Consider the following 24594-nt stretch of genomic DNA (forward strand, 5'->3'; position numbering starts at 1 on the left):
TCTTTGCTCACCGTTCTCATGATCATTTTGACCCCACGGGATGAGATCTTGCGTGGAGCCCCAGATCGAGGGAGATTATCAGTGGTCTTGTATGTCTTCCATTTTCTGATGATTGCTCCCACAGTTGATTTTTTCACACCAAGCTGCTTGCCTATTGTAGATTCACTCTTCCCAGTCTGGTGCAGGTCTACAATACTTTTCCTGGTGTCCTTCGAAAGCTCTTTGGTCTTGGCCATGGCGGAGTTTGGAGTCTGACTGTTTGAGGCTGTGGACAGGTGTCTTTTATACAGATGATGAGTTCAAACAGGTGCCATTCATACAGGTAACGAGTGGGGGACAGAAAAGCTTCTTACAGAAGACGTTACAGGTCTGTGAGAGCCAGAGATTTTCCTTGTTTGAGGTGACCAAATACTTATTTTCCACCCTGATTTACGAATAAATTCTTTACAAATCCTACCATGTGGATTCATGTTTTTTTTTTTTCACATTCTGTCTCTCACAGTTGAAGTGTACCTCTGGTGCAAATTACTGACCTCTGTCATCATTTTAAGTGGGGGAACTTGCACAATCGGTGGCTGACTAAATACTTTTTTGCCCCACTGTATATATATATATAAATGAAAATCCATCAGAACAGACACATCTTAAGTACTAATTACACATGAATAGTTATGTCCATGACTCTGTTATAAAGCTCTTTTATTGCCTGACCTTTCTTTTCATTTTTTCATTCATTTTTTGTATTAATTAAACAACATCATGAGTCCTTTTTTCCTAATTGACACTCGGTCATCACAACATTGAGAACCTCTGATGTAGACTATAATGAGACACTCCCTGAGACTAACACACATAATGACCAGACCGGGCCATTAAAACCAGCAGCCTAATGATCCTGTGGGTCCTGCTGTGAACTGGGCTTCTCCTCGATGCTTGATCGGATTGGGATCTGGGGATTTTCTTAGGACCCGGGATCTCGACAACTTAAAGCTTTTTTTTGCTGTTTCTCAAGTCGGTCCCGACCAATTTTTCATTGTGTTTGCAGCTTCTGTAACAGTATATGACAAGGCTGCACAGGGAAATCAAATTATGCAAAAGAAGTAGCGGCATTTTTTGAATATTCTATCTTTAATAAACTCAGAGCTGAAAGTGTGCAGGAATGTACCCTCCCCCCACCATTTTTACATGATTTCCTCTTTCCTGTGCACCTGTCCACCAACTGTGCGTTAGACACTTGCTTTTAAGTATAATCCATCCATTCTCCAGACGTCAGTAGTGACCTCTCCTGACTGCTGAAAGCTCTTAAATGTCATCACTTCAGACAGTTTTTTTCCTCTCTTATCGACTGAATTGCCTCAAAATAGAAGTGCAAGAACACACAAACACAATCTCAGTCTCTCTCCCTCCCCCTCCCTCAATCGCACCCTCATATCCTGTGTCCCACTCCCTGCAGGGAAGCTGTGGTCTCGCAGCATCAAGCTTGCCTACAACATCCTCCACAAACTGGGCAGCAAGCAGGAGCCCATGGTGCGACCGGGCGATCGGGTGAGTCACACTCGCCCACCACTGCAGCTCTCACTTTTCACTTTTTTCTTTTTGTTTGTGCTCACTTCACTCCAACCCTTTGATACTTTGTTCAGCCAAGTTAGCTTTTTTTTTTTTTTTAAATCTATTAAAACAGATAATTATATATTTGCTGGTATATTTATGATGATATGCAGTTTTTATTATTTATTTGACCAAACAATGTCTCTATAATAAAGCTCCTGTTGTATTCCCTTGAGAATGAAGGGGATACTTCACTGAGATACTGATACCACTGTAATGTCTGTAAGCAGAATATTGAGCTGCAGTCTGCAGCTTAGCACAGCGAGCAGAAGCAAATCTAACCTGACTCTGTTCAGCACAAAGAAAAAGCTTTTAAACCTGCACTTAAGGTGCTTTTGACCTCCTGTAGGTTTCTGTTCTGTTCAGAAAAATACATTTGCTGGAATAGCAGTAAAAGATTGCAAGAAGTACATCATCACATGCTTACAATTCCAGTTTGTCCGCTTTGCATATGCAGCTGATGCATATGCAAAGCGGACAGACCACCAGTGCCAGTTTCAATAAATGGGAGGTGCTCACACACCAAAGCAACGTGAGGCTGTTATCAACTTTTCATTAAAAAAAGCAGTACCAACAGCTCTCTGTGGAGTGGAACAGAAAATCCTCTAGAAAAAGTCGGGAGATGTGAGGCTGGTGTCGGGGTTAATGGAGCACATGTCACTGTGTGGCTAGCTCGCTGCTCTTCTTTCATTGAGTCATTCCTGGGGAGATTTTTATTAGGAAAAGCATAATGGGTCTGAGAGGGTAGTGGTGCAAAGAATTTTGATATATCGAACAGTGATAAAAAAAATATGTGCAGCATAAATGTGAGAAACAGCAGCAGGATGCATAATACAGAAGTGTGTGTGCTGTTCAGCTGTGGCAAAAAGAAGGGCTGTTGTTACGTTTGATAGAGAACAGAAGGGATGATTTCTTAAAGTGTTCTTAAATAAAAGGAGTATTGATCCCCAGCACTAAAGTCTATCATAGCCTCAGTTCAGCCTTCCACAGTGCGGGAAGATCAACTGATTTCAGTGCCAGGCCACGTCAGCTGAAATTCTTCTACATCTCATATTGTTCGTGGTTTTTTCAAGCAGCTGTAGACCTCCTACAGCTGCTGTGCATTTGAAAGCTCCTCCTGTTCGCACAGTTTCTGACTTAATCAGTGTCATAACTACTCTCACTGATGGCCGACTGCTCTGTGCTGCGGTCTTGGATCACCCTCCGCCCTTAACTGCTCTCAGATAGTTGAGCACACTTGATGCCAGCTCTGCCTGCCCGTCACAGTTTATACTGGGCCTCATCTCTGTTCATTCAAAAAGAGCTGCACACAGTGTTTTTGCCAGATGTAGCCACGATCACTTTTTCTTGTAATGATTATTAAACTCACGCACATGCCCAGTGTTGGTGATGTTATCCTCACCGTCACGTTTCAGTGGTGGACATAATGATCTGCTCTGGATTCATGTTGAGTGCACAAACACAAGACTGTTATCAGTCTCCTCACTCAGCTCTCAGTGAAAAGCAAATAAACACTGAGAGCTGTATATTAGTCATTCTAGCGAATTAACTTGTGCTGAGCATACAGATAAATGTGCTGGTGACTTTACATGAACTTGCGTGTTGCTTAGAAACTGACTGCAATTTTCACTCCTTGTGTTGCTTTCTGAGCCTTAGAAAATGATTTCAGTTCTCTGAACCCCAGTGCTGTCTTCTGTCCTTCCCTTCTAGGTGGCGTTGGTGTTTCCGAACAACGACCCAGTGGCCTTCATGGTGGCCTTTTACGGCTGTCTGCTGGCAGAGGTGGTCCCTGTTCCCATAGAGGTGCCCCTAAGTCGCAAGGTACTTCAGAGCACTGCAAATCAGCTGTCTTTAGCCGTGGCTGCAGCTCTCTGGTTCCTTTCCTTTAAATCTGTTGCTGAAGCTGTTTTGTGCAGGATTAGTCTCTACTGGAGGTTAGGTAATTAGATTTTTCATAAACCTGCTGTGGCCACATCTGTATTTCACCTCGCCCCCCCAGAGCTCCAGACTCCCGCTGCGTTTCATTTCAGTCGTGTTTGCACAGAGGCCTTATCCATACCTCAGACAGTTGATAAAATGTTTTGGATCTTCAGCTGCAGCCTTTTACCAGCAACAAGTATTTCTGAGGAAATAATCACGTCTAAGCAGAAAGCAAAAAAATACAGTTGACACACAAGAAACAGGCCCTCCTGCTGCGCCACCGTCACACAGGAAACACATCAGCTCAGCTACAACTGCTGATCTCTCACCTTCAGTGACCTCAGATTTCAGCAGCTTCTTTTTTGGATGCCATCCTGTATCGTAGTTGTTTCTGCTTTAGTCTCACTCTGAGACAAAGCTGCTTGTCTTTGCAGCGCAGTGGCCAGCATAGGGGTTGGCATGGTTACACAGTGATGACTTGCTTAGCAGAAATGCCTTTTGCTGCATGTCGGTAGCCTCTCTTGAACCCCTTCCCCCTCCTGCATTTGTGCTGCAGGATTTTCCATAAAATTTACGTTTGGGCTGCAGCAGCAGTGCAGCAAGAGTCACTTCTAAACCAGCGCTGCATGTTCACAAGTGTAACTGCAAGTTCACTGTATACGTGCAATAACATTAAAGGGCTGTTCTGTTCTATTCTGTGCTTCAGTAGAAGTCTTTTACAAACATATAGCTCTGCATTTACTGTAGTTATGAGATATCTGAACAGCAAAAGCATCAGCTTTATTTTTTTCATCGTGTTCTGTATCATCCAATAGGATGCCGGCAGCCAACAGATTGGATTCCTGTTGGGCAGCTGTGGCGTTACTGTGGCGCTGACCAGTGATGCCTGCCATAAGGGTCTTCCCAAGAGCGCAACAGGAGAGATCCCACAGTTCAAAGGTGAGGGAAAGTCATCAATCATAGCTGAGTTGTAAAGGCGTGATGCGGGGTGGGGGGATGGGTGGCTTTGCTAAATGTGCACAACGAGAGAAGAGAAAGGGTGTTCATTCAAAGTGAGCACACTGTCACAGAAACATCTTGTCACTCTCCAGAGTTTTACTGGCTTGGAAAAAAAAAGTTCATTTGAATCAGACTGCTGAGTGGCTTTGACTAATAGTTCATCAGTAGATTTTTATTAATAATCTAGATTTACAGAGTAATTAGTAAGCTTGTGTTAGGCTGTCACTGTGTAAAACAAAGCGAGCGTATATGAAAGCAGCTGAAAAGATTGTTTTCTTTATTTTGAACTTTTCTGCACAGGTGGTTCGATTCTACCGTCGCAAGTTTTTGTGGTAATTACAATAACAAAATGCTGAGTTCTGCAGCTGTAGCTATAACCATCTCTTCACTGCAGCTCGACCATCTTAACTGCAGTTTTTGTTGAAAGAAATGAAAACTCCTTCGTGCTGAATCTCATCATATTTTTATGCTCCAAACCACATTTTACAATCTGCATGCATCTATTTTCAGTCACAAATGTGAGTGAAACTCCCTGCACTACTATCATCGCCTTCCTACACTGTGTTAGTGCCAGTAAGAATCTTCTCTTTCTTTCAGCGGCATTAAACGCTTCCATGGGTGTGAAAATACTAACTGGGAGGGAAAAAAATGCTCGTTAGTGAGGACTCTGTTAAGCTGTTTTGCTTCTGTGATTGGTGGAAGCGCTGTCACTGTCAGAGCAGCTGGCCAATTGAATTGCCCGGCATACATGAAAGGTAAAACTAAACAATGGACCAGCCAGTGCAGACGGAGGAGGTGATAAAAGGAACTTGGATAAAACATAATTTGACAAAGACTCACAGAAAGCATTTGGACCTGAGTATAAATATTCACAGAGAACCGATAAACACAATCAGGGTCAATCATACAATTACCCAGTCCAGTAATGCTACCACCGCCCACACCAGTATAAAGACAAGGGTGTAGCAGCTGAAGTGAAGCCTTGAACCCCGGGCATCCTTGTTGTTTTCTGTGGAAGTTACATTAAGCTCCATGGAGCAGGTGAGGAGGGCAGCAGGTCAGACACAGGAGTGCCACACAGCACCCAATCTTCTCCAAATACAAGATCCTGTGCAGGCTAAATGCTCCCAGTGTGGCTTTCAGCTGTGGGGAGGACTCAAAACCACCAAAGAAACCAAGATGACTTTCAAAATAAAACAGCAAATATCAGCATCGTGACAGTCATATCAGAACTCCTCTGTCTCTCTTCATTACTTATCGTACCTTTTGCTTCTCTCTCGCCCCTGCAGGTTGGCCGAAACTGCTGTGGTTTGTAACAGAGTCGAAGCACCTGTCCAAACCGCCCAGAGACTGGTTCCCCCACATCAAAGATGCAAATAATGACACTGCTTACATAGAGGTGAGGCTAATACACACACACACACACACACACACACACACACACATCCACTGGTGTCTTGAGCTCTAAGTAATGACAAAGCAAATTTCATCTATACTGGTGAGTCCACATTTGCGTCAGATAAGTATTTAAATTTTGACCCCCCAAAAAACCGCAGTTGTGAAACTCCTCTTTGCTTTGGTATGATGTGACTGTAAAGTTGGACTTGAAATTTCATTAAAAATTCTTTTAAAAGTTGTAAATCTTAGTAGACATAAGCTGTTCTTTCCTAAAGATAAATTTTGTTATATCTGTGTATATGCAAAGTCCTGCTGACATATCTTTGGTAATATTTAAAAGTTGTTGGGTTTGTTTTACACGTTAGAGCCTAAATTCAACATTTGTGACACTAAAGGTCTGTATTTGTAATTTTCCTGATATAAATCTCAGTTACACCAGCTCAACCACACTTCCTCTTACAACACACACACACACACACACACACACACACACACACACACACACACACACACACACACACACACACACACACACATGCAAACACAAAGGCACAATGAAACTGTTGCCTGTGGTCCATCTCACCAACCGCTGGGTTGCTGCTTGTGCTGTTTGTTTGCACTTTGTGCTGATAGGATTAGTGTTACAGGCTTACTGCATATGTCTGCATTGACAAATATTTGTGGTAAACATGTTTGTTTCCTTTCTCTGGTGGAGAGAATAAAATCTGTAGGTGTAAAGGTATGTGTTTACATCGGCAACCTGTGCCAGACTATTTCTGTCGAGAAGCATCTGCTTCCTGCTGACAATCTCATGTCAGGTTTTGTACTCAGTAAGGAAATCAAACTTGTGTGAGCTTGAAAGGAGCTGGTAGCCAAGTTTGGATTTTCTCTCACCTTTGGTCAAAGCCAGACTGGACATACACTCAGCTGAGACTTTTTCCACACGACCTTAATTCTTCCATAGATTCAACAAAGTTCTACAAACATTCCTCACAGCTTTTAGTCCACATTGACATGACAGTGTCACACATTTGCTACAGATTTGTCAGCTGGTAAAACAATAGACAAGATGAGCAATGATGCTGAGGTAGGCTGTGGTGGTTAAATGATGCTTAGCTGGTACTGAGGGCCAAAGACCATGTCCCCCACACCATTACACTACCAGCTGCATTTTTGTGGCCAAATTTTTGTGAGCGTGTGCAAATTGTAACCTGAGTTTCCTGCTCTTAGCTGACAGGCATGGCCACAGTGTGGCCTTCTGCCGCTGCTGTCGTCCATCTGCTTCGAGGTTCAATGTGTTGTTCATTCAGAGATGCTCGAAGCAGTCTGGCCGCACTCTTCTGACCTCAGGCATCAACAAGACATTGCCTCCCAGAGACCTGCTCACTGGATGTTTTCTCTTTTTCTCACTATTCTCTGTGAATCTCAGAGATGTTTCTGTGATCAGCAGTTTCTGAAATACACCAGCCTGACACCAACAAGCCTGCCAGCTTCAGAGTCAGCTCAGCTTGAACTGGTTACATATTAATGTTAACAAGCAGCTGAACAGGTGTACTGAGTGAACAGTCAGTTTAGTGTATAGGTGGGAGTAGCTATGCTAATTGGGGGGGGGGGGCAAGTCATCTACGAATTTTCTTTTTTCAAAGCATACTCTGCTTTATCATCTGTTTACATGTGACCATGAGTCAAAGGCTCGCCTCCTGCTGGTCACAGGAAGGAAGCCAGGTTTCATATTTTAAATGCCCACCTTTCTCTCAAGACTTCTTTTAGAAAGAATCTGATTTCTAGGCTTGGATTGAAATGGGTGTGCTATTTCTATAGTGTTTTTCTCAACATGTTTTACATTAAATAAATAACAAATGTGAGAAAACAGGTTATATATGAAACATTAATGTGACCTACTCCAGTTGCTGCATGTAGCTGCAGACATAAAAGTGGCGTCAGTCTGCGTATGTAGGCCAGAAAGCGATAAAGCACACTTCCAAATATCAGCATGTGGTATTTTATATTGTTTTTAAAATGAATGTTTTTGCAATTATCTGGATTTTTACGAACTATAAACAAAGGAATAAATAATCAGCAACATTTATCTTTAGTAATAATCTATTTGCAGAGACCCACGAATGTGATTTCTTCAAAGTTGAAATGAGTTTTTGTACTGAACGACAGGTACAGCAGGGTTGAGTCTGTCACTTACAGCTTCCCTCTGCTTTGCTTTCAATGATCCATCTGTTGTTTTCCTCCCAGTATAAAACCTGTAAGGACGGCAGTGTGCTGGGAGTCACTGTGACGAGGATCGCTCTGCTCACACACTGCCAGGCTCTCACTCAGTCCTGCAGCTACACTGAGGGTAAGGACACACACACACACACACACACACACACATGCAGACACACTGTGCAGTCTCAGGGTTATCTATAAGTAATTTAACCCTCTTCTGTCCCATCTCTGCCTGCAGCTGAAACCATAGTGAACGTGCTGGACTTTAAAAAAGACGTGGGTCTGTGGCACGGCATCCTGACGGTAAGATCTGCCTGTAAGAGGTCATAGGTCATGACACTAATGTTGGTTTTAGCTGGGAGAAGGTCCGTCACTTTGACCTTTAGTCTTCAGACTATTCCTCTTTAATTTCCACTATTTGTAATTGTCAAGCAAATATTTTTCACAATGGGCGTCCTAATGGAGTCTGAAAAAATCTGAAAAATGATCAGTAAGACTTTATATCAAGAGCTGGCAGTTCGTCTTGTAATCAGAAGGTTGCCGGTTCGAGCCCAACAGTCTCGGTTGTTCAATTCAATTCAATTTTATTTATATAGCGCCAAATCACAACAAAAGTCGCCTCAAGGCGCTTCATAGGTACAGAGAAAAACCCAACAATCATATGACCCCCTATGAGCAAGCACTTTGGCGACAGTGGGAAGGAAAAACTCCCTTTTAACAGGAAGAAACCTCCGGCAGAACCAGGCTCAGGGAGGGGCGGCCATCTGCTGCGACCGGTTGGGGTGAGAGAAGGAAGACAGGATAAAAGACATGCTGTGGAAGAGAGACAGAGGTTAATAACAGATATGATTCAATGCAGAGAGGTCTGTTAATACATAGTGAGTGAGAAAGGTGACTGGAAAGGAAAAACTCAATGCATCATGGGAATCCCCCAGCACTCTACACCTATTGCAGCATAACTAAGGGAGGATTCAGGGTCACCTGATCCAGCCCTAACTATATGCTTTAGCAAAAAGGAAAGTTTGAAGCCTAATCTTGAAAGTAGAGATAGTGTCTGTCTCCCGAATCCAAACTGGAAGCTGGTTCCACAGAAGAGGGGCCTGAAAACTGAAGGCTCTGCCTCCCATTCTACTTTTAAATACTCTAGGAACAACAAGTAGGCCTGCAGAGCGAGAGCGAAGTGCTCTAATAGGGTGATATGGTACTACAAGGTCATTAAGATAAGATGGGGCCTGATTATTTAAGACCTTGTATGTGAGGAGCAGGATTTTGAATTCAATTCTGGATTTAACAGGAAGCCAATGAAGGGAAGCCAAAACAGGAGAAATATGCTCTCTCTTTCTAGTCCCTGTCAGTACTCTTGCTGCAGCATTTTGGATTAGCTGAAGGCTTTTCAGTGAGTTTTTTGGACATCCTGATAATAATGAATTACAGTCGTCCAGCCTGGAAGTAATAAATGCATGAACTAGTTTTTCAGCGTCTCTCTGAGACAGGATATTTCTAATTTGGAGGCCAAGGTAATGCCATCCAGAGTAAGAATCTGGTTAGATAACATATTTCTAAGCTTTTCAGGGCCGAGTACAATAACCTCAGTTTGATCTGAATTAAGAAGCAGAAAGTTAGCGGCCATCCAGGTCTTTATGTCTTTAAGACATTCCTGCAGTTTAACTAATTGGTGTGTGTTATCTGGCTTCATGGACAGATAGAGCTGGGTGTCATCTGCATAGCAGTGAAAATGTATGCTATGTCTTCTAATGATGCTGCCTAAGGGAAGCATGTATAATGTAAACAGAATTGGTCCTAGCACTGAACCCTGTGGAACTCCATAATTAACCTCAGTGTGTGAAGAGGACTCTCCATTTACATGCACAAATTGGAGTCTATTAGATAGATATGATACAATCCACTGCAGTGCAGTACCTGTAATACCTACAGCATGTTCTAATCGCTCTAATAGGATATTATGGTCGACAGTATCGAATGCTGCACTGAGGTCTAGCAGGACAAGCACAGAGATGAGTCCACTGTCAGAGGCCATAAGAAGATCATTTGTAACCTTCACTAAAGCTGTTTCTGTGCTGTGATGAGCTCTGAAACCTGACTGAAACTCTTCAAATAAACCATTCCTCTGCAGATGATCTGTTAGCTGTTTGACAACTACTCTTTCAAGGATTTTTGATATGAAAGGAAGGTTGGAGATTGGCCTATAATTAGCTAAGACACCTTTTTGAGTAAAGTTGTGTCCTTGGGCAAGACGCTCCACCCGTTGCCTACTGGTGGTGGTCAGAGGGCTCGGGGGCGCCAGTGTTCGGCATCCTCGCCTCTGTCAGTGCGCCTAGGGTGGCTGTGGCTACAATGTAGCTGCCATCACCAGTGTGTGAATGACTGAATGTAGTGTAAAGCGCTTTGGGGTCCATAGGGACTCAGTAAAGCACTTTACAAATACAGGTCATTTACCATTACCATATTTAACATGATTATAAACATGGTTGTTATTATGAGATATTTGTGTGAATGGGTGGATGACTGAGTGCGTAAAGCGCTTTGGGGTCCTTTGGGACTAGTAAAGCGCTATATAAATACAGACCATTTACCATTTTAAGTATATTAACGAGCCTTTAAGTATAAGTTAACCAGCTTATAGCATCATTAAACGTCCTTTCCTTCTTGTGTAGAATAAACACATATTTGATGAAGCATTGATCAGCGCTTTGGCATCCACCCTGTCCAAAGCAAAAACAGTGCCTTTGCAAGATGAATAAATCTCTCAGTATGAAAATAACAAGCGTTTTCATTGCTCTGACATCTGGAAGAAGAACTATATTTCAGGGTTGATTAAATACATAAATGATAATTGTGTTTTTAATTTTAATTTTTACACTTTATTAAGTCAAGTCAGTATTTTTAAAACTCACAATTAATAAAAGTGCTACACAGAAAACAAGAAAAACAATCAATAAAATAAATAATTACAAGATAAATAAAAGCAAAATTATGATCCACGTAAAAACAATTCAGAAGAATAAACTGGGAACAAAGAAGGATGGAAAATTAAAAGTAAGTAATAGGATTCACAGAAAGACAAGTCCATTACATTGATGTATTGAACTTGCGGAGCTCTTTAGCTGTGCTGAACGACGGGTTATGGAAGAAAAAGGCCAATGACGTGTAGCCGGACATCAGTGACCCTCTGCATTTGTGCAAAAGATCATCAAAGACGACTTTTAACACTTGGTTTTACGACACCGCCCCCTGGTGTCAGTACGCAGGTTAAACGTGTAGAGGCTGGTCTGCTGAGCTCTGTGTAGCATCTGAGTGCTGTAAGTGTTTCCTGCAGCAGCTTGGGCTCAATTCTGCCTCAAGCTTTACTCTGGCAGTCACCCGTCTCTCACACTCTGCCTCTTCTGTTCCCAGTTGCTTCCCAAAAGCAAAAGGATCTCCTCCAGCTGCCGATGAACTCCACTGTCCTTGTTCTGTTCTGCTAAAGTCCAAACTAGTGTTTCCGTCCAAGCAGGTGGACTTGGGTTTAGTCCAACAGTGGGACAGGATCCTTTATCTGCGGGGAAGCGCCTGGATTATATTAATGACCTGCACATTAACAACCTGGCCAGTGAGCTGGTTAGTAAAGAAAACCAAAGAGTGAAGGGGCCAGAGCAAGATGATTAGCAGTGAATGGACTTTCAAAATAAGAGCAAGAGAACCAGCCTAAATTGGGTGCAGAGGGTTTTTCTTGCAGACAGATTTGAAAAATGTAAAAATACTAAAATGAATCACTCGGCTGGGACTGATGTAGCTGGCGAGCTGCCCGAGTGAGGTCTTTGTGTGGGAAACACTGAAGCGTCTCATAAGGGATTATACCTGTCTTACCTAATGCACAGATATCTTCGTAGCTTACCTGGTTGACTTTACCTCAGGCTTTCAGCCCACGCTCCCCAGCCTCCTGCCCATTTATCATTTATGATCAAATAATACATAAAAAACCAGAAGAGTTTTATTCCAAAGATATTAACATGAAGCCTCACCTCAATGTCTTTTTCTGTGTGTGTGTGCAGAGTGTGATGAACATGATGCACGTGATCAGCGTGCCCTACTCGCTGATGAAGGTCAACCCTCTGTCGTGGATCCAGAAAGTCTGCCAGTACAAAGGTCAGGCACACATACTGACACACACACACACACACACCTGTCACTCATCTTAGTCAAGTCCCTCCATTCACCTGCCTGTCAAATAGATTAAATGCTAATTTCACTCTTTTTCTCTGTACGCGCATCTCCTCCTGCAGCCAAGGTGGCCTGTGTGAAGTCCAGAGACATGCACTGGGCTCTGGTGGCCCACAAAGACCAGAAGGACATCAACCTGAGCTCGCTGCGCATGCTGCTGGTGGCCGACGGATCAAACCCCTGTAAGGTCGCGCTCAGCCTTCACAGCCGAGCTCTTTCACTAACGGGGGAGTTTAGCGAGGTGTATTCCAGATAGAGAATGTCAGGGAAATGAGAAAAAAGAAAACTCTCGGGATTTCAGGAAACTGGGTCACTTTACAGGAATAGAGCAGGATGTGTCCGACTGCGCAAACTTGGTACATGAAAAAGTTTTCAGCCTAACATGAGACAAAAATACAACAGCTTGGAACCAGGAAGTGATGTTTTCACCATCCAGACTGATGGTTTGTATCTTTAAGTTCAGTAACTGTTTAACTGGTTTAGCAGTGACCACAGAAAACTGGTTTTTCTGCATTAAGCTGCAGTGACTTGAAACTTGCATCATGTTGCATCATGTTTGGCACGAGGCAGGATTTTCAGGTCATAACATTTATTCTGAGCAGGTGCTGTTTCATGGTGCCTTCAGGTGTGCTCTGACATTAGAGGATCAGCCCCAGGATATCTGGATCTGGTTGGTGATATTTATTTGAAAAAATCAAAAGAGTTTCTCCCAAAGTTTCTCATTTCAGTGTGATAAGCATTTATGAGACATGAAATTCAAACTTTTCTATCTCTGATGAAACCTTCCTGAAATTCCCCACAAATAATGTAGAAATTTGGAGACAAAACAAATCAAAGGAGAGGTGAAGCAGCGAGAGACACAAGTGTGTCGGTACACCTTTAATCTTAGCATATCATAAACACTCAGAAATCACACAGGTTTGTCTGTCAGTGACAAACATTTTCATTTGTAGTCAAGCACACAGATGGATGCACGATAACCACTGTGGACTGTTGAAAGCAGTAGTGATAGTTGAAGGGAAATGTTATGTTAACGACACAAAAAGGTGTTGATTTGTTTTTTCAGTTTATCTCTCTTCACAGTTATGAATACACACTTCATTTTTACCATTCATTTACCAAATAGATGCAAAACACACAGCTTTCTGGCAACATTACTGACTTTTAAATGCTGACATGGTGACACATGTTAGCCTGAGTGCGCTGGGATGAACTCATATTCCTGCCCTAAATAATTATTTCAGCTGATCCCTGCATACAGCTGCCCTCCAATGAGAAAATAAGAAACCCAAAAACAAAATATGAAACCAGCCGTGCGCTGTTACCTGTGCTAATAAAATAGAAAGAAATGTCCAGCACCTGCCCAGAGACGTGGTCATAAAAAGGTGACTGGCCTGGAACATTTTAAAACTTCAGTACAAAAGGTCTTTTGAGTGTTTTTTAATCACATTCAGGGATCTGGTACATGTGATTAAAAGCCTTTCACATGACAGCTCTTTCAATTCTGCACGTGTCAGGAGTTTGTGGGAAAAGTGGCTCGACACCTGAACTGAAGCTGTCCTGACTCAGTTATTGTTTCTGTCTGTCAGGGTCCATCTCGTCCTGCGACGCCTTCCTCAACGTCTTTCAGACCAAAGGGCTGAGAACTGAAGTCATCTGTCCCTGCGCCAGCTCCCCCGAGGCCCTGACGGTGGCCATCAGGAGGTACGTAAACACAACCTCCACGTCACAGATTATGCAGAGATGTGCAGCAGTCTCACATGCATGCAGCCAAGTTTCATAGATTCACCTGAAGAAATGGGAATAAATGATGTGTTTAGGCAGCTAGTAGCAAAGTGCCTAAAGATTCAATTTAAAATTGCTATTTGTCTTTGATGTGTAGATACAACACTGGTTCATCATTTGAGGCGTCTGTTTTATGCTAGAACAATCCAAAGGTCGGTGTTTAGTGGAAAGAGAATGATGGGGCAGGAGGACTGCGACGAGAATGAGTGAAACAGCAGCTGCTGTCTAAAGAAACACGTGGAAGCTAAATTGAAATACACGAGCGGTTTGCACAGTAGTGTGCTGTACTGCAGTGTGGCGGTCTGTCAGTTTGGACAGATGCGAGCTGTGTCAGAGGATCACCTGTGTGTGTGTGTCGGGTTGTGTGTTCAGGCCGGTGGAGGACAGCAGCCAGCCTCCAGGTCGGGGCGTCCTGTCCATGCAGGGCCTGAGTTACGGCGTCGTCAGGGTCGACACGGAGGAGCGGCTGTCGGTGCTCACTGTTCAGGATGTGGGGACCGTCACACCCGGAGGTACATCGTTGTGTGTGTGTGTGTGTGTGTGTGTGTGTGTGTGTGTGTGTGTGTGTGTGTGTGTTGTAAGAGGAAGTGTGGTTGAGCTGGTGTAACTGAGATTTATATCAGGAAAATTACAAATACAGACCTTTAGTGTCACAAATGTTGAATTTTAATCGTGGAAGCAAGAAGTCGGAGGTGGGATACGTTTAAACAGCAGTATAATGTATCTTGGAGAAGACAAGGGTTTTAAACAGTTTCCTAAAATGATTGCGAGCTTCACATATGCCTGACTTGGGTTTAGGGAATTTGTGTTTCTACAAAATAAAAGCGGGGATTGTAATCGAAATGTGCAATTCAAGCAAAAATGTGACTGAATGTTGACGTAAGGAGCCAGCAAACTTTTCAAACTTTTTTCTCCTTTCTAGTTTTCCATCTATTGTAATTGAAGTTCATTAAATCGTAAAATTAGTTTAAGACCCAGCTTCTCTTTTTCATCAGTGTCCGGTCTTTAACCCCTTTCTCTCTCCCTGCTCATGAACGAGCGAGTTAAGCGTTGTTCTGCTGTACATTATGGAAACTCAGGAGAGTTTTCAGTACGGCTGCAGAGCCTGTAATCTGTTCTAATGAGCCGAGTTTTCCCCTCCAGGGTGAAGCCCACACATAGTTTAACAAGGTAACACAGAACATTGAAAAGCATTTAGGGCCAAACATCATCCGTTCAGGTCTTAATGAAGAATCCACAGACACCAGTGGCATTATTTGTTTGTCCCGTTTTACAGCAGATGGATTAGAGTAAAAATCTTCTCACTGATTAGTTTTAGTGCAGATTAGTCTGCAATTAGAGTCGTGAATAAAAATGCAATCCATAGTTAAATGTGCTCATTGAGCTGCAAACTAAAAGATTTTAATGTTGATAATAAGCAGTTGCACTCAATAATAAAACTGTTTCATCTCATGGGTTAAAAGTAAATGAGTCGTCATTTTGGAGCTTTTCTTTAGTATTATGGGAATTTGATCACCTCTTACTGTGCTGCTTCACTCAGTTAGGAACCTTCCCAAGATAAAACTGATGCTCCAAAATAAAAGTTGGTCCTTTCCAGTCGGTCTGAGTGAGCACACAGGCAGCAACAGCCTCTGTGAAGTCGCTCTGCCCAGCGTTCACCACAGAGATTATACGTGCAGCACCACAAAGGAAACTAAACTAAGGAGCAAAATCTGTTTCCTTCAGCTTCTGTGGAATCTTGCATGCATTTCTCTTTGTAATGACTGAAATAAGAAGATGCTGAAGCACGGGGTAAAAAGTGTTTGCTGAGTCACTTCAAACTGATCTAGATGCAGCATTTTATAGTTGTGCTGTGTAACGTGATACTTATCGCTGTCCGCACAGCCAATCCTAGAATCAGAAAGCTCATGAGAGTGTGTCACAGGTACTGCTGTAGCTCCCTGGACTGAGCAGGCGACCAGTCTGCTGTAGGGCTAATGTAGAGGCTTGGCTTTGAACCCAGCCCAAGGCCATTTACTCTGTGCATTGCTGCTGGTGTTTCTCCAGCTTTCCTGCTCTCTCTCCACTAACATATTACAATTAAATCTAAGAAGCCCAAAATATTTCTTTAAAAAGGGACTACATTGTCACCAGTTCAGTTTTACACGGGTAACCTGGTTTTGCTGTGACACAGACGGGAGGGGACGTCATCTCGGGTTGGAACAACCTACTTTAAGCTCAGAGTTTAGCTTTGAGAAATGAGAGTCTCATAAACAGGTGCGTTTGGAGTGAATAATGTTCCTCCTCATGCCATAAATAACTTCTTTTTAAAACAAGCAGAGACATTTCAGGAGTGTTAACCGTGTGTGTGTCTCGTCCTCCCAGGCCTGGTGTGTGTAGTAAAGCCGGAAGGCGTGCCCCAGCTTTGTCAGACCGATGAGATCGGCGAGCTCTGCGTTTGCTCCATCGCCACCGGGACATCGTACTACGGCCTTACGGGCATGACCAAGAACACCTTTGAGGTGAGGCGAAGTGAAGACATGAACCCAAACACTAAAAGCCAAAATAAAAAAACACTGTAATGCTGTAATGTCCTCTGCAGGTTTACCCGGTGAGCTCCAGCGGGGGGTTGATCAGTGAGTACGCCTTCGTGCGTACTGGCCTGCTGGGCTTCATTGGCCCCGGCGGCCTCGTCTTCATCACAGGCAAGATGGACGGGCTCATCATGGTGAGCGGGCGGAGGCACAATGCCGATGACATCGTTGCCACTGCACTCGCAGTGGAGCCAATGAAATTCGTCTACAGGGGCAGGTGAGTGTGAAGTGGGTGGGGTTTGAGGGTCACAATAGACTGTATATAAAAGATGAACGTAGGTCCATCCCTCGCTTGTTGTTTCAAAACAACAAGATGGCCACAGTGCACACGCTCAGCTTCACAATTCAAACAGAAGGTGTCTTAGTGGCCATCTTTTACCTCCAGTCTGTGGTCGTCGCCATGAGTCATCATAACTCTCCATTAACTGGAACGGCTCCTGACAGAGATCAGAGGTTTCCAGCAGTTTGTGACCTTTCAGTTCTGCCACCAAAAGATGTTTTATGTGTATATAAAATGTTAATGACAGACAGTTCTGATTAATAACAGCAAATTTGGTTTTGGAAAAGAAACAAACCTGAAAACAGTTTAGCTCAATTTAGCTCCAGGTTTTAAAATGTTAAAACACAAAGACTAAAGTTTGCTGGACTTGAAAATGTAATATTGCAGTCACACATTTCTCAAATGTCACATGACTCGACCGCCAGCGAATCGGTTTTTATTTTATTATCTTTTTTATCATCGTTCCTATCGACAGAAGCTGAAAACCAGCGAGATGTCCGACATCGGTACGTTGGCTGATAAATGCTGATACGCTGATAAATGAGCAATGCCATCGCTCATAATAAATCTAATAAAGTAGAGCAATAGTGGATGAATCCAGAAACAGTAATAGAGTGAAGTTTAATTGTGTCCACGGCCACCGAGCAGGAAATTCATCTTTTACCTGACAGCCTCTGATGACGCTTCCCGGAGCTATTTAAAGTTTCTACTCAGGGAGGAAGCAGCTGCAGAAACAGTCTCAGGAAACATGAAGAAGAAAGGCTGAAAGTCCATCAGGTTTCATTATACCAGCATCCATGTTTGCCTTTAGTTTCTGCTTTTGGGCTTCATTACAGGAAAAACGAAGACGACAGAGAAGAAGAAAATATGTAAAGAGAGGAAATATGCAGTGAAACAAGGAAAGGAAGCAAAGGATTGAATAAGGATGCAGGAAATAAGGTGACAAGGGTAGAAAAGGTGATATGCAAAAAAGAAGGAGGAAATCAAGAAAAGGACATGTAGTGAAACAGGGAAGTAAGAAGGAGTCATGGAAACAATATTTAGACATTTAGAAATAAAGGAAATAAGGAAACAAAGATGTTTAAAAGTATATAAATAAGGATGAAATGAAGGAAATGAGGAAAAGGAAAAATAAGGAAAAAGCAAAGGGATGAAATGAAAAAACAAACCAAGGGAATGGAAACAAGCACAAGGAACAGAATGAGCAAATAAGGGTGATAAGGAAGCTAGTTATAAGGGCAGAAAGAAGGACACATGAAAAGCCAAGGAGAAATGAAACAGACGAAGGAAGGAAGGGAAATAAAGAAGAGCGACGAGGAGGAAGAGGTTATGAAACAAGGAAAGCAAATGAAGAAGGATCCATGGAAAAAAATGAAATTGACAAACAAAGGCGATAAGGAAAGAACGAAGACTTGGGAACCCACCTTCATCAAACTGTCCATCTGCAGCGACCTCTCAGAGTTTCTCAGTGACCACTGCTGCGCTCCTCGCAGTGTGACATCACACACTCGCAGTGTGAAAAAAGTAAAGGAAACACATTTTTCACGTCTGGACATCAATCTAGATAATCCATCATAAGCTGTACTTTATTTATCCTTCGTGAAATAACTGTGTCACAAACAACAGGAACCGACCAGTCAGCCAATAAATAACAGAATGGAAAAAATAGATGATAAAACTCGTCAGAATAGCTTAATAAAATAAAACTGCTCTACTAGAAAGAGCTCAATAAATAGAACAAAATAAAAGACAAAGAAAGCAGCTTGATGGGTAAATCAAGCTGAATAGAATTAACACAGTGGAATAAAACATTATTCATGTAATAGAAAACAAACAGGTTGGTGTTGCTGTCTGTGCAGGATAGCTGTGTTCTCTGTGACGGTGCTGAGAGATGAGAGGATCGTGGTGGTGGCCGAGCAGAGACCGGACTCCACGGAGGAGGACAGCTTCCAGTGGATGAGCCGCGTACTGCAGGTGCTTTCCCTGCACGTTCAAATGTGATGCAATGCAGCCTTATTGCATTTAGATCAAGTCTTATTTGAAATGTCGTTTTCTTGCGGTTATGTTGGACACTGTGTAGGACACTTGGATCGTGTACTGTGTTTGGTGTGTCTTACTCCACTTAGATATGTGTGTATTGTGTTAGACTACTCTCAGCAAAGCGAGTTACCCCATGGGGACGTTAAATCCCATCTGCAGTCTGACCAAACTCCCTCATGACTCTCAGGCCATAGACAGCATCCACGGGGTGGGCGTCTTCTGTCTGGCTCTGGTGCCGGCCAACACCCTTCCCAAGACTCCTCTGGGCGGCATCCACCTGTCGGAGATCAAGCAGCTGTACCTGGAGGGGGGGCTTCACCCCTGCAATGTCCTGATGTGCCCCCACACCTGTGTCACCAACCTGCCCAAACCGCGGCAGAAACAGCCAGGTGGGTGAGGGTCTGCTCAGGGTCTTTAGGTGGTAACCTTGTGGGTAGTTGTAGTTGTTGATGTGCTGATTGTGTCTGTGTGTGGCAGAGATCGGTCCCGCCTCTGTGATGGTGGGAAATCTGGTGTCAGGGAAGAGAATCGCTCAGGCCAGCGGCAGAGACCTGGGACAGACTGATGATAACGACCAGGTGAGGCAAACAGCTGCGTAACAAAGTCTCAGCTCAAGAAATAACATCACAACTCCGTTTAAACCAAGCTCTGCCCAAAAAAAGGTAACTTTATGTTGAAAAGCCGAGAGATCAGAAGATCATTGAGTAAGCGACAAGTTGACTGACAGGAAGAGTAATCTGCTACACTTCTGATAAACTATTAATAATTCAGTCAAGCAAAATCATCAAATCTCTTTGACTCCATCGTCTAGAACATTTTTCATCTCTTCTATGTTTGACATCAAACAGAATATTTTGTATGAAAAGTCGTGTCAAGACTTCACCTTCACTTATGACTCAGTAAACTCTGATGGAAGTTGTTCAGTCCTCCATAAATATTTGCCAAACTAATCGTCTGCATAGTCGAATAACCACAAACACACAGACACTTGGACTCGTGCACGCTTTGTCAGGTACACACAGCTTCTGGGCTGGAGCCTCTTTTGTCTTCACAGATGCTTCATGCTTACATTAAACAAGGTGCTGCAATCCTGCTGGATCAGCAAAGATCAGAAGATGGGTACACTGCCCATGTCATAATAGCATGAGCGTGGTCAGCAACAATACTCTGGTAGGCTGTGATGTTTAACTGATACTCAGTTGATACTAAGAGTCCCAAAGTGTGCAAAGAAAATATCCCCCACAACATTACACCAAACCAAACAAGCCAGGATGGATGCCTTTGTGTTTTTGTACCAGATTCATCAGACTCAGACCGGAAACATTTGTCCAGTCTTCTGTTGCCACTTTTGGTGACTGAGTATGAGCTGCAGGGGCACCCAGTGTGGTCCTTTGTTGCTGCAGCTCATTTTCAGAGATGCTCTTCTGCAGACATTGGCTGTGACGATGGGTTATCTGAGTTAGTGTTGCCTTCCTGTCAGCTGCAAGGCAACATGGCATTTTCACAAAGAAACCTGCCACTCACTGGATATTCTCTCTCTTTCGGCTCATTCTCTCTAAACCCAAGAGAGGGATGTGGAAAAATCCCAGCAGATCAGCTGCTTCTGAAATACTCAGATAAGACACTTAAAAACCTTTCTTCCTCCGTGATGCTCAGTTTGAACTTCAGCAGGTCGTCGTTTTTGTGACTCCTCTATACTCTGTATCCTCCCTCTCATGGGTGAATACGGTGGTACGAGGTTTTGGAAGCTGATAAAAACACATTTTAAAAAATCTATTATACAGTACTTTTAGGTAATTAAAATGTTGCTTAAAGTTTTAATCTTGCTGAAACAAGAAGTTGCTCCTCTTTACTTTAATAGAAATATTTTGATGTCTTGTTTTTAGGAAATCTGCTGAAATGTTAATGAGCAGCTACAGAACTGGGAGAAGTTGCAAATTTGACATTTTATGAAAACAACACATCTAGAAAAAACTGTTTTTATGAAAAGGACAAATTGATTTATGAACATAAACTGACAATTAACTTTCTGAACAGGCCGCCTACTTTTTCAACTGCCTGATGGAGCCAGATTTTCAGCATCATTCAAGTCAGTCAGTCTGCATCATTTAACTGCCTGTAAATATAATCTTTAGAGGCAGTTTTTTGTTTTTTTCACCTGCTTTGAAATTTCACCGCCTGTGATATTGATTAAACTGCTTTAACGTGCCGGACAGAAGGCAGAGACTCAGCAGTAAAAAGCAGTAAGTGGTGAGTAAGCACACGTTGACATGGAGTTCCTCGATGCTAAAAACTTTTTGTACATGCGCTGCACTCCCTCTGTGCTATCAGCTCTGTTTCACTTCAATGTCTCTTGTCTGCTTTGCAGTTTTATCTCAAAATGCTGATGTTGCAATAATTGAAATGATGGGAGAAATGTATCATTTTATTCTCCTTGTAAACGTGTTTGATGCACCTCTGCTGTTTTTTGAATTACATCAGCAACTTGAACTATTTACAGAAATCAGATCACACACACACGCGCACACACACGCGCACACACACGCGCGCGCACACACACACACACACACACACACACACACACACACACACACACACACACACACACACAGATTAAGCTGTCAAAGTGTGTGTAAAACAAGTGTTTATTTCTGTTTTGCAGTTTCTGTTCCTGTCCGAGGTTTTGCAGTGGCGAGCTCAGACCACACCGGACCACATCCTCTACACCCTGCTCAGCTCTCGGGTACCAGCACACTCGCGCACAACTGACCACCGTAAAAAATTGTACATTTTGAACCGTATAACCTGCTGCTGGTGAACTGTAGGTGAAAGATCTGTAGATCAGTCATCACGTCTCTGTGATGTTAAGATGCTGAATACAAGGAGAATAAAAGTGGATTATAATCGATACCAAAACGGATCTTTATCCATGGAATCAGTGGCTTAAAATCAGGAATTTCAGGCTTCATTATCATGGTTAATTTAAGTAAATAAATAAAAACAGGTTAACGATGATTATGAGCTAATTCAAGCAAGTAGAAAACTGAACAATAACAAGATGAACTGCAGTTTTTGTCCTTTGAGTGTGGCAGGTTGCTTCTTGATGGCTCACACCGTTCCCCCCTCTCACCTCCCGCAGGGGGCAGTGTCCAGCTCTCTCACCTGTCTGCAGCTGCATAAGAGGGCGGAGCGAGTGGCAGCTCTGCTGATGGAGAGAGGCGGTCTGCAGGAAGGAGATCATGTCGCTCTGGTGTACCCGCCAGGTGAGAGACGATGCAGATGTTCAATGTACTTTTCAGGTGACAGCACCTGGACACTGCAAGCATCGTTCACACCTGTGTGTCTGCTTCTTCTGCAGGTATAGACCTGATCGCAGCCTTTTACGGCTGCCTGTACGCCGGCTGTGTTCCCATCACAGTGCGACCGCCTCACCCTCAGAACATCTCCACCACCCTGCCCACTGTTAAGATGATTGTCGAGGTCAGACTCTTAATTTGTCTGTTAAACCGATGCGGTTTCTCTTTCAGTCAGACCTCCAAGGTTCAAGCTCTCGCTCCCAGCTAATTCCAGACTCGTATGGCTCTGGCTGACTTCTGATCTCCTCTGGGGAAAAAAGGGAGCTTAATTTCTTCTTCTGTCTTTCTCTTTCTAATTGTGCAGGTGAGTCACTCGGCGTGTGTGATGACCACCGCCGTCATCTGTAAGCTGCTGCGCTCCAAAGAGGCCATGGCCACGGTGGACATCAGGAACTGGCCCCCAGTGCTGGACACCGGTACAGCGTTTCATTCATATCCGCACTGGGAAATCACGCTACTTTAATTTAACATAAATGCAGGTCGTGCACAGCCGCCTCACAATGCAGTCTGAGTAGTTCTGGTTGCAGATATAAACCTAAAGAATGCACATTAAATGAAATCCTCTGCTGTGATGAAACCTGCCTTTACAGCTCCATCACTCTGTGATTTATCAGAAAATAAAAACTCACTGTAGCTGCAAGTCTGTTATCAGTTTATTGAATTGATGCGTGTGGAAGTGTCTTTTCCACACCCCTCAGTCCATATCGCCGCTAGTGTTTGGTCTGCTGTCAGCACGGGTCTGAATCGAATTAACTGAATTACAATTTTGGCTTCCAATTATTATTAAAACAAAAATAATTCTGTTTCTTTATGTGCGTGTTATAAATCACAGACACTCTTTCCCTTTGTTTTTGCCCTTCAAGAAAAATCTCCAAATCGCTCTACTGAGTTCAGCTGAGCCAAGATGACTAAAAGCAAAGAATAAGATCTAGATCACCCTTTAAATAGAACAACTGGAACACTTAATGTTTTCTTCAGTGAACCCACTAAAGAAATTGGTTATCTGCACCTGCTGTGGTTTTGGGATCACTTAGGGTTCACTTTCATGTGACAGTTGGCCGCCTGTTTCAGCTCCCTGTCCTTCGTCCTGTGGTTGCCATCCAAATCTCCGGCTGCTTAAACTCACCCCAGAGAACCAAACCTTTCACAGCCTGCAGTCTGGAGGTGCAACTGCCTATTAATGAGTGCACAGACCGGACAGGCTTCATCTAGGCAGGTCAAAATTTCAAGACAGGTGCGGACCAGATTAAATGTGAGAGCCTTGAGTTTAGTGCACGCTGTAGAGATTTTCTTACCAGCAACAAATCTCCAGCTAGTCAGAAACTGGTCAGATGAGAACATGTGAACTGTGCATGGATGATCATTTAAATATGAAGTTTGTAGGTTTGTGAAAAATATCAGAGGGACCAACATATTCCCTGTGACTGCAAAACAGAGATACATATTCAGATGAATATTCAGATACATGCTCTTCTCACACACATACACCCGGTGGGTGAGTGCCACTGATTATAAAGGAATATCTCACCCAGCGTAACGCTGATACTCAGTGATGTAGGACAGGGATCTATCAGGCTGCAGTTGCACACACAGAGCTTGTTAGCACTGTTCGTTGTTGGTTCTGTCTTCCCTTGGGATTTGTTAACAGTGAGAGAAACACAGAGTATCACCATGCTTGTGCTTTAAAGCGGTCTCTTCTTATATGTGAGACATCAGTCATGTTGCTGTGATTCTGCTGCAGCAGAGTATTTGAGGCCCTTTTCTCTCTGGGTTCAGCTGGAGGTCAGTGTTTGAAATGAGACTGTGCTCTTGAGTGCAATGAAATAAATATATATGTGTGTGTGTTTGTGTGTGTGTGTGTGCATGCTGCAGATGACCTGCCAAAGAAGAAGCCTCCAGCTCTCTATAAGCCCACCAACCCAGACGGCCTGGCCTATCTGGACTTCAGCGTGTCGACGACCGGCATGCTGGCCGGAGTTCAGGTCAGCTCAGCCCTAATCCTCACCAAACCACTGCCGCCTGGTCCCACTCCCCTCCTCTTCCTCCTCCTCCAGTCATTACTTTTCTTATTCCAGAGGGAAATTCAGCCATCAGAGCAGCAGCAAAATGAGTAAACAGAAAGCAGAATGAAAGCACATTTGGCTCACAGTTGAAGGGCTTAGTCCAAACACACAAACCGCTTCTTCCAACTAAG

General features: G+C 43.3%; 1 protein-coding gene across 3 annotated transcripts in view; it reads left to right on the forward strand.

Annotated features, from left to right (window-relative positions):
- Positions 1 to 24594, forward strand: part of LOC308385443 (disco-interacting protein 2 homolog C-like) — a 79788-nt gene that overhangs the window by 38941 nt on the left and 16253 nt on the right. For all 3 annotated transcript variants that reach the window (XM_080864324.1, XM_080864323.1, XM_080864325.1), the window contains 20 exons: positions 1454 to 1545; positions 3319 to 3429; positions 4344 to 4467; positions 5817 to 5926; positions 8173 to 8275; positions 8384 to 8448; positions 12198 to 12291; positions 12429 to 12548; positions 13956 to 14070; positions 14524 to 14663; positions 16516 to 16652; positions 16733 to 16941; positions 18864 to 18978; positions 19232 to 19433; positions 19522 to 19622; positions 21707 to 21787; positions 22184 to 22307; positions 22403 to 22524; positions 22705 to 22816; positions 24273 to 24382. In XM_080864324.1, coding sequence (XP_080720450.1) covers positions 1454 to 1545; positions 3319 to 3429; positions 4344 to 4467; positions 5817 to 5926; positions 8173 to 8275; positions 8384 to 8448; positions 12198 to 12291; positions 12429 to 12548; positions 13956 to 14070; positions 14524 to 14663; positions 16516 to 16652; positions 16733 to 16941; positions 18864 to 18978; positions 19232 to 19433; positions 19522 to 19622; positions 21707 to 21787; positions 22184 to 22307; positions 22403 to 22524; positions 22705 to 22816; positions 24273 to 24382 — 2387 coding nt within the window. The remainder of the gene's footprint in view (positions 1 to 1453; positions 1546 to 3318; positions 3430 to 4343; positions 4468 to 5816; positions 5927 to 8172; positions 8276 to 8383; positions 8449 to 12197; positions 12292 to 12428; positions 12549 to 13955; positions 14071 to 14523; positions 14664 to 16515; positions 16653 to 16732; positions 16942 to 18863; positions 18979 to 19231; positions 19434 to 19521; positions 19623 to 21706; positions 21788 to 22183; positions 22308 to 22402; positions 22525 to 22704; positions 22817 to 24272; positions 24383 to 24594) is intronic.

Source organism: Rhamphochromis sp. 'chilingali', assembly GCF_963969265.1.
Source record: "Rhamphochromis sp. 'chilingali' genome assembly, chromosome: 18".
NCBI lineage: Eukaryota > Metazoa > Chordata > Actinopteri > Cichliformes > Cichlidae > Rhamphochromis > Rhamphochromis sp. 'chilingali'.